The sequence below is a fragment of the Pieris rapae genome, chromosome 5 (assembly GCF_905147795.1).
Source record: "Pieris rapae chromosome 5, ilPieRapa1.1, whole genome shotgun sequence".
Classification (NCBI taxonomy): Eukaryota; Metazoa; Arthropoda; class Insecta; order Lepidoptera; family Pieridae; genus Pieris; species Pieris rapae.
Window position 1 is genome coordinate 9,751,488 of NC_059513.1, and position 10,222 is coordinate 9,761,709.

General features: G+C 32.3%; 1 protein-coding gene across 1 annotated transcript; it reads right to left on the bottom strand.

The window, feature by feature from the left end:
• Positions 1 to 6,043: 6,043 nt before the first annotated feature.
• Positions 6,044 to 6,565, bottom strand: LOC111003561 (NADH dehydrogenase [ubiquinone] 1 beta subcomplex subunit 6-like). Its single transcript, XM_022274147.2, has one exon. It carries the CDS (start codon positions 6,533 to 6,535, stop codon positions 6,044 to 6,046), a length of 492 nt encoding a protein of 163 aa, XP_022129839.2. The 5' UTR covers positions 6,536 to 6,565.
• Positions 6,566 to 10,222: the final 3,657 nt, after the last annotated feature.

Consider the following 10,222-nt stretch of genomic DNA (forward strand, 5'->3'; position numbering starts at 1 on the left):
CTTTCATTTATAACTAAAAAATGCAATTAATTGAAAATGCGTCAGAATGTCGTCTAGATATTATGAAATACAAACTATTTATATTAATATTTATTTGACCCAGTCGTAGTTATTTGTTTTTAGAAAAAATAACAGTGTTAAACCTCGCAGCCATCTTTATATTTAATTTCTACATTAACAATTGTTCGTATATAAATCGTTTATTCTCAAAGAAAGTGGTACATTTAGATTGATTAATAATAAAAAATCAGCTGTATAAAATAGGCATTAAAGTGTTATATAATAAGAACATTATTCTTATGTCATAGTAATAAGTTAAAATTTAATGAAGGCATAAATTGAGCAAACTGGCAAACCATAGTATGAGTGAAGTGAATCAACCTTAAAAAAATAAGATACATTTTAGATTAAAAAGTTCAAAAAGATACGATTATCTGAGGCCAAACGCAATTTTTCATAGAATACTTAAACTCACATAATTTGTATTAGCGTAAATGTCTACTTGAAATAAACAAGACAAGATTTAATTTGATCCCTTCAAATATAAACGTGTTGTTTAAAGAGCGGGGATCCCCCGGGCTCGTAATTGAAAGACAAACAGGGGCGGGACAACTCATTATTATAACATTAACTTAATTCCGCTTAGGCTATTATTCTTTGGTTGACTCTTGCGTTTCGATTTTTATATCAAATTTCAAATTTAATTACATAAAGTACTCGAAAGTTACGCTACCCACAACCGACGTTATGCCTTAGAATCATGGCTGGGAACTTTACTTTTAATGTGGGTATGAATTTTACATTAGCTCCTACGGTGAAGAAAGGAAACCGGCATGTCTCGATCTATATCATGTGTCCGGCACAGATGTCTGATCACGTACTTGTCTATAAAAGAACAAAAAACGGATGCACTCCAAATACCGATATACTCAGTTACTCAAATTCAAAAACATTTATTCATTTAACACATTGTAACACAATGTACACTCATAAACGTCAAAAAATAAATACATATGAAATGCTTCTAATTTTACATATACCAGTTCTCAAATCAAGGGCGTATATCGCAAGAGAAGAAGTGGCAATAACCTCGTCGCCACTCTTTTTAATCGCCAAGTTTTTTGTTTTACACAACGTTTGTAAGGAGCTGCGACTATTACACCAAGTTCCACATGACATCATAAGTATAATAGTAAAATAAATTAAAAACAAAGATTTGACTTCTATCAGCAGGAGGCATGGAGAACGCACTTACATTCTCATGGGAACAACTCGCATACTACTACTACTGCGTTTCTTAACAAGACAGCTTCATAACATAGGTTATATATCACAAATACCACCAATTATTTCAGTTTTTACTGTAAGATACTTAATTTTGATTCCTTTATGAGTTCATCATCATTGTTCTCATCTATATACTGTTAAGAACACCCTTATGCAGTCATATGAATGCGCAACCGTCTTAGATCGGCACGGCTACCAACCGGCTTCCCTCATAACGTAGGTCCCCGGAGGTTCATAGCGGAATTTTGCATTAGGTGCTTTGAGAAAAAATTATTATGTCAAACCATTGATAAAGTCAGCGGGCGTTTGTCGGCGAAACAATATTTAATTATTTATAGTTGGCGCAGTTTAGCCAAAACAATGGGCACAGAAATGTATGCGTTCAGGGTAAATAATATACTAACTGTATCACTATTTTATAGACGAACACGAGGTGTGTCCGGCGGCTGCGGGCCACTAAGTATATCGGGCGCGCAATAGCCTTTTCATGGAATTAACGAAATAAATAAAAAATAATTAATTCGGAATGAAATTAAAATTAATAAATTTGTAATTTAATGAATGAAATTAACTATTTTACATAATTCTTGCATTTGATCCTGGCTTTGCCTTGCAACCATCTTTCAAGTAATTTCTTACACGTGAAATTGTTCGTAATTAACATTGCGAAATTTTAAGAAATTGGTAAAATACCGCCGCTCATGGACACAAAATTAATGATTAATTATTAATTATTGCATTACTTTCTTATTATCACATGGTTATTGACGTCATCAGATTATTAATATAAACTATTATATAGTCAAAATAAATATATAATACTCGTATATCAATATCTTTGAGAGCGCTATTTAGTCTGTCATTAGCATTATTGTATGGAAACCTGGGTTGTACATTATTTTCTCAAATAAGCGTATAAGAATAATTAAGATATTGGTATGGTATTTTATTCAACCAGTAAGGAATTAATTCCTATCCAAATTCGCCCGAAGTAAAAATCAAATTCAATTTTACTTGGAAATTTATCATCGCAACACAAGTTAAAACCCGACGAAACTTTAAACAAGCTAACATAATAAAAAGTATAAAACATGCAAATTGCCGCTGATTTTATTTACAAAAGTAATTGAATAGCTTGACGAAATGACATTCGCAAGTTGATTTCATGAAAATTACTTTCTGCTCCACATTAACTCCGCACCCTAAAAATGGCCGATTTGTACAAAAAACTTAGGGCTATAGTCATTTTGATTAAGGGGCATTATACGCGTCCACATCTTCCGTGTTTCTCTAGCCTAAATTTAATTAGAGTAATAAATATTTATCATTTTATTTTTTTATATTTGCTTGTATGCATTTTTAACTGATTTCAAGTGAGAATTTTTTTTGTTTGTTCGCTGATAATTTTCTTATTTTGATAATTATTTTTTTGATAGAAAGGAGATATTCTAATGGTAGTAGGTATATATAAAGTAGGCATTTATGATGGCATCCCAGAGAAATGTAATAAACCTGACAAAACCTTTAAAAAGAAATGAAATGATTCCTGTGATAGTCTTTTATTATTACTGTTGATATTATTTGCTTGTCGTGATATAAGGCCTTCTTATAATTCTTAAGATAGATACGCGTCAGAGAGAATTTCTGCCATGACCTAGAAAAGGTCGTACAAATTCTTAAAAGGCCGGCAACGCACTAGCAATCCTTCTGGCAATAGTTTCTATGTATCGCTAAGCTGAGCCTGTTAATCCCCGGTTATATAATAAATATTCTTTTGATTTGAAATTTCAACATGCATTGGTCACGAAACTTTTTTTAGGAATCCGGAATCGCTTCTAGGTATTTAAATATTTTGAAATAGATAGAATTGGTGTATATCTGTAATCTGTGTTCGGGGAGAGAGAAATGAAACGCTCTAAAGCCAACTAATTGCTTTCCGCTTGCTTTCCGGATACGTAGCTACATACCTATACTTTCAGTCACTATTATGGAATAGTCTATGGAATAGTTATTTTATCCAGGGTTCTGTTTAGAGCATTCATTCCTTTAATCACGCACTCGTTAAAGATGTCGATTGATAGTTCATATATATTATGCCCTCGCAATCTTGGCCATATTATACCTATCGCCGTTTCTTTATCCTAAATTTTTAGTACTTACAGATTGTTCGCTTTTCCGGAATTTATTTTGAGGATTAAATAAAAATATTTTTGTCTCCATAAAAACCTCCGAGTTTAGGGAAATAAATTAAAAAAACTTAAATTGGTCCAGTAATCTTCAAGTTTTAGCAACATATTTAGCGATTTATTTTTATTATTACATATCATCACCAGTATCTACTAAATTCGCTCCAATACGGACAGTACTTTTGCCCCTATTTCGCTCTATTCATTGACAAAACGCATACATAAATGATGATCGCAACATCGCTCCATTAAACAAACTACCTTAAATTCTAAAGCAAAATTAATTCAATACCCGCTGTATTTACGCTGTACTTTGTTCGTATAATTGGTGTCGACGAGCGAAGACAGAGACTTAATTTGAAGATTAATATTTAATCCGCTTCGAATGACGAACTCTCCTGTTTAACTTTCAAATATAAATAGAACTGGTTTTATTGTTTTAAAATTTCAATGTATGATATTAATTTAAACAGTCTCGTAGCAGATACTTCTTTGGATTTTTGATGTAATATTTTACAAGAAAATTCACTCAGCTGCAGGTATTAATCCGAACAACTCCTCTGAATACTCTTCATGATAAATGCGGTAGAAGATGCAAAATGACCCCACATCTTCGCATTTCATTTTTTTTTCATCTACGCAACGCTAAAGGATCAAGCCGCTCGGAGAGAGTTTGGTCGTGGAAGTGGAAGTGGAAGAAAACCTATAGTCGTGAAAGCTAATAACCAAATTACTTTTAAAACTAATCGTTTTACTTACTTACCGAGTAGTTAAAAGAGTATATATTATCTGTATGAAATAACAATAACATGCGTTAATCTGTCGTTATAAATTGAACACGGCTAAATACGTATAAGTTTTAAATCAATTTAAAATCTGAAGTATTCCACCATAAATTCCCTTTTTAACACAGACTGTAATTGGATCAATAAATAATTCAACTTGAGCCACGAACTATCTAACAAACGGTGGAGCGGAACAAAGTCACTATTGGGGGCGAACGGGCGCAACTGGTATCTCATAAAGATTAAACAGTATACGTACAGCCCTCACAGGAACACTTTCATTGAATGCTTGAGAAATGATCGGATTTTTGTATGATGACCATGCTTCAACTTCTGGAGTGGTTTGTACCAATATAAACATTTTTAAACAAGGATATTTTGGCGCATAATAAAGTTTCTTAATGTCATAATTTGGTTAATGTATCTATCTTATAAGCTTAGGATTTATCTGCTGCTAAATATAGAAAATGATTCTGAACAACATTCACGACTCAATGCCGAGGTCAATGTTTAGATGCGAACACTTTAAATTGTATAAACAATCATTTTATATTTTTCTTCAAGAACCACTTATCAGCCTCCTCCAACTGGCTCCATCTCTCTCTTTCTTTTAACATTTCCCTAAAATCTTCAAGCTCATCAGCATGCCGTGAAATAATTATCTAAAATTTAAATAAAATAACCGACAGTGTTTCTTTGGGTTTCTTTTGAGTTGAGATGTTTAAACGCCTGTTATTTCAACTGTTTGAAAGTTACTTTTGTGTATTTTTACTTAAAATCTACGTGTAAAGCCTTGAGTTTTTTAAATATTTATTTTATCAGTTAAATAATACATTTAAAATCTTACAAATATGCGACAAGTATTTATAAATATATAATCATGCAAATAATGTTAAAATATATCTCCAATAATGTAAAAGTATACTCACGATAGTTGTAGTTCGTTTGAGTGGAGTGTCCCCTTTATTTCGGGATTATCCGCAGAAATGTGCAACATGTCAATACAACGGTCGGCGGTTTGTTGACAATTCGGCTTGTTCACAGCTTTAAAAGGCGATTTCAAAACATATTACGGCACAGAATGCCATCCATTTAAATTTATATTTTCTTATTTATTTATTTATTCACGCTTCATTACAATTATAAAAAAAACTAGTAACATAATACATACTTAATTATAAAGAATAAAACCGGTGGCTTTAGCGCTACAAGCGATCTCTTCCAGGCAAAATAAAAAAGGAATATCATAAAGTACAAGAAGTGCATAACCAAATCTTCTTATTAAAAATTATAGAACCTTAATCTTAAAATTAAAAAGCGTATCTCACGGATTCGTGACTAGCGATGCAATATAAAATAAAAGCAAGTACAAGAATTAGTCACGCAAAGTCACAAGCAAAGAGGACAGGATAGGATATGGTTAATAAATGTTTCTGCAGAAGAGTTTTAAAAGTGCTTATGGAGGTAGCCAATCGTATGGAGTCGGGCAGCCTATTCTACAACTTAATGGTAGAGATCCTAAACAAAAGCCTTTTTAGCCTTTAGCATTTTGCCTAAGAAAGATTAGCTGCCTTCGAGCTTGTTTTTTATATACATTACAAATATATATAATAATATAATATAATAATAATATATAATAATAATTTATATAATAATATATACTAATAATTTATATAATTTAAATGAACAGCCTACTCTAGTAAAATGTCCTAAAAATGTACGTTCCCAATTTTTAGAGAAAATAATAAAACAAAAACTCTTTTTAGCTCTTCCAACTTTAATAATCTATTTAGCATACAAAACGGAAGACTTAAAACCTCTCTCGGCGTAGTCATCCATTTTTCTGTTAGTTATGAAAGGGAATCCTTCTTGGCCTGGTAGGATGAGGGGCTTTGATTTCACAACGCGAAAACCGCCTTTTTTAGTCCAGTCATTACCACTGTACTTAAAATAGTAGTGGGTGCATAAAATTCCAATTGTAATCAGCCCCAACTTGCCTGCTATATAGCGATAGTCAGCTGCTCTGTTCTCTCCTAAGACGTTGGATAGAACTCCAAAGGTAACATCAAGGGGTAAGCGATAGATGCGCCGGATTGGGTTAGTTCTCTCCCGCCAGTACTCCTCTACATAGGCAGGTTCGTTTGGGGACAGGATTTGGTCTTTGAGCCATTGCTTCCGCCATTCTCTTTCAATTTGGGTCATACCAATACATCTCTCCCTTTCCGAGGCAACGCGTCCAGCGATTGGGAATGGTTTTACCCCGGCTGTTTGTGCCATTTTTGCCTTTTATTTCGACAATGATTTCACGATTGACAGTCAACTGACGTGTAATTTAATGTCATGATAACTTATTATTTGTTATCTATGCCCCTTTTTGAACAAAAATACGCGTAGAAGTAGGCTCATATAAGGCTTATTTTTTTTTTAGATACTATAAACAAATAATTTTTTTTCTCGATTTTTCGTTAGGTTAGGCTTATCATAGAATTGTAGTATATGGCGAACAAACCATGTGCTTTTACATTGCCTTATATTCGTCCGATCTGGAGCAACATACAGACACTTCGATGCCATGCCTTTAAATCCGCAACACGTTTTTAGTCCCTGGAGACATTGGAAATGGTTATGTAGAACGAAAAAAATTCTAGCTTTTTTGAGTAATATCATAAAGGTAGATAACAAATTTATTTTAAAATACTTTGGAATGTTCAAATAATTATTAATCTAAAAATAATCATTTTGTGATTTTCATATAAGAATTGCGATATTCGTAGTAACAATAGAATTTTTTTTTAGTATACATAAAAAGGTTCATCGATAAATAACACTAAATTATAAATAATAAATAGCTTTTTATTAACAATACAAAATATGAAAAAAACTTAAACATACTTCAATAGTTAAATTCAAGTACCATAAATAATATACGTCTGCGAATACGATTAGTTCCATAACAAGTGTGCTATCCTCTCGGGCAAAGCAGGGTTAAGGGTAACATCACCATATGGCACTTATAAGGGATAATTATCTATTGCGAATCAGAAATACTCACAGTTGGGGCGGAAAATATGATGAAATTAATTAATCCTAAGCTGAGATTTGTAGAAACTGTGCCAATAACATCTTCGCTTAATTTATATGTATCCGTTTTACCCGACCAAATTCAATAAGAGGCTTTATTTGAAGACAAAACAAACAAACATACAAACTTTAAATAAAATTAATTGAAATAGAACTGAACTAATTCGGTAATTTTGAAAATATACGCGACGTTACGTAGCAAAATATCACATATTTAATTCATACAAAGACTAGCGTTTAAGCTAACGTCAAAGCTATATAATAATTATAATAACGGATTTTTCTCGTGTGCTAAATCACTAGAAATTAAGACAAAAAGGACACAGAAAGATCACCTTCTTGTGGTGTTTATTACTGGAATTGGCCGTCAGTTTGTGAGTCTTGTACCGTGTCAGATGCAGCAACGCTTTCGCAGACCCAACACCCGTTCGCTCCTTACCTTACGAAGCCATGACTTTTCCCGTCTACTAACACGCTTATCCAGGGTAACAATCCTGGATTAGCCATTTTAATTAATTTAAGAATGGTAGCGGTCATGGTGCAACACATCATTGATGCTCGGCATAAGGTTTTTACATTCCAATTCCATTGAAAACTTCCTCGTGCTGCATCTGGATAGAGCATGCTTCAATAATACCCATCTTAAATGTCTCTAAGGGCGGAAATCTTCTTTTGTTGTCTAAGCTTCACAGCCATGCAGAAGAAATTGTCATATCAATGGAGAATTCTGACAGACAAATAGGTATATAATATACAAATAAACCTCAAAATGTAATCTTATTTTAAGATCTGAATAAGAGAACACAGTGTGATAAGTTTAAAAGTTGTAGAATAGTATATTTCATTACAAGTGCGGAAAGCCTGTCATTGCAACGAGTTCCGACGAATGTCTACCCGAGCCGAGGCGCAGCCGAAGGTGAGGGTTGACAGTTGGAACAAGTTGCAATGACGGTTCCGCACGTGTACTGAACGACTATTTTTAATACAGTTGCGAAAAAATTAAGCAATTTAATTAAACTATTTGCTTTTTTTCTCTTCTCTCTACGGAATAAATTCGTTGCACGTAGATATGTAGCGACTTATATGTTTCCGGTAAATTGTTCTCCGAAGTATTTTGTGCAATTATACTGCGTTCGGGTGGTATTCATTCAAATAAAATATCGTCGAAATTACTCATTTTGTGCAACAAATAACTCAACTCGAAAGAACATTATTGGAAAATGGCGCCAACCGCAAAGAATATGAGCAAAGCTTGTTTTTTCTTTTCTTCACCCATTCTGGGTAGGCAAAGAGAACTTGGCCCATACAGCCAATTCTTCAGTAGACTATTTTTATTGAAAGAAAAGCAAATCTAACACATTGAGTCCAATCATTAAATCTGATATTGAAACAAATAGTAGCTTCTTTTTAAAATATTTGCATGAATCATAAAAACTTCTGTGATTTTTTTTGTAAAAACTTCATGGTTAGTTTTTTCTTTTTAATATTTTTTTTATTGATATGAAATAAAATAAACCTAACCTAACTTATTGAATCCAATTATTAGTAAACTTTTTAAAAATACGTATTTGCATATATTATAAAATTCTTTTTAATATTTTTTTAATTGATATGAAATGAAAAGAAACCTAACCGAACTTATTGAAGCCAATTATTATAATATTTAGAAATCATATATCATAAAAACTTCTATGAATCTTTTTAATAAAACCTTCGTGGTTGGTTTTTTCTTTTTAATACACATTGTTTTGACAGTTGGCAAAGAAAACGCACGAGTGCGGGAATGGCAAAGAAAAAGCACGAGTGTGTCCACGTAGCCCACTTTCCGAACGCTATACCTCCCTGCAATATGCCACTTTTTGAGCAACTGTATTAAAAAAATATTATTACAATTTAGAATTTCAATAAGAAACATAATTTATCTTGGTTTCGCCACAAATTCTACCCCCAACAAAAAAGTAACATATGCAATTATTAATGTAATGCCATTTTGTGTAATCAATTCTGTGCGCTTGCGACCCCAGCAAGTTAACTGTTCACGCCCTTCGATATGGTCACATCTTTAATCGTTTTTCTTTTATTAGACAAATTGCTAGTTTTTATAGTAATTTTGTTTGCTGGTCATCATTAGCTGGCGGCTAATACTTAAAATGATACTTTTAATTCAATAAATAGACCACATTCTTCACTAGCTTAAAAATAAACTAATCAATGCAATTCCTTTATAAAAATTAAATTAAGTTCAAGAAATGTATTATTGCCTAAGTGTGTTTTGAAAATTATATTAGAATTTACATAAATATACATGTTAAGTACGTAATTAAAACATATATAAAGTAGATATTTTCCCCATAAATTTTACGGACTAACATTCGGGACCCTATTCAAAAATTTGATTTATATATTTGTTGACATGTTTTGTCGCTTTTAAATGAGTCACTTGAAAAGAGGGGTTTGAAATCGAAAGATCAAACATTTTAAATCGGCATTGGCCACTTTAAAAATGACTTACTTAAATTGATTGCATACAATAACAATATTTAGTACTATCTAATTAATATTGGTTTTATTTATGTAAAAATATCTTGAGGCGAAGTAAGTAAACAGGTAGGTACATATGAATTCAAGCTTCTCTTAGCCTTGCTTTTCTTAAACTATCTCGTGACCAACTAGATCAACTAGTCCTTAGTCAAGTTCGCAATCCCCATTATACGGTGTAATCCCCATTACCCATCACTGTTATATAAAAGTATTATTGAATGCTGTCACTGAAACTATTGATATCTTTATATTTTCGCAGACTCAGTTTACAGTAGCGATATTGTGTCTTTAAAAAAATTTAATCTAAATCGTGAAGTTACATTTCATATGTATAAATATAAC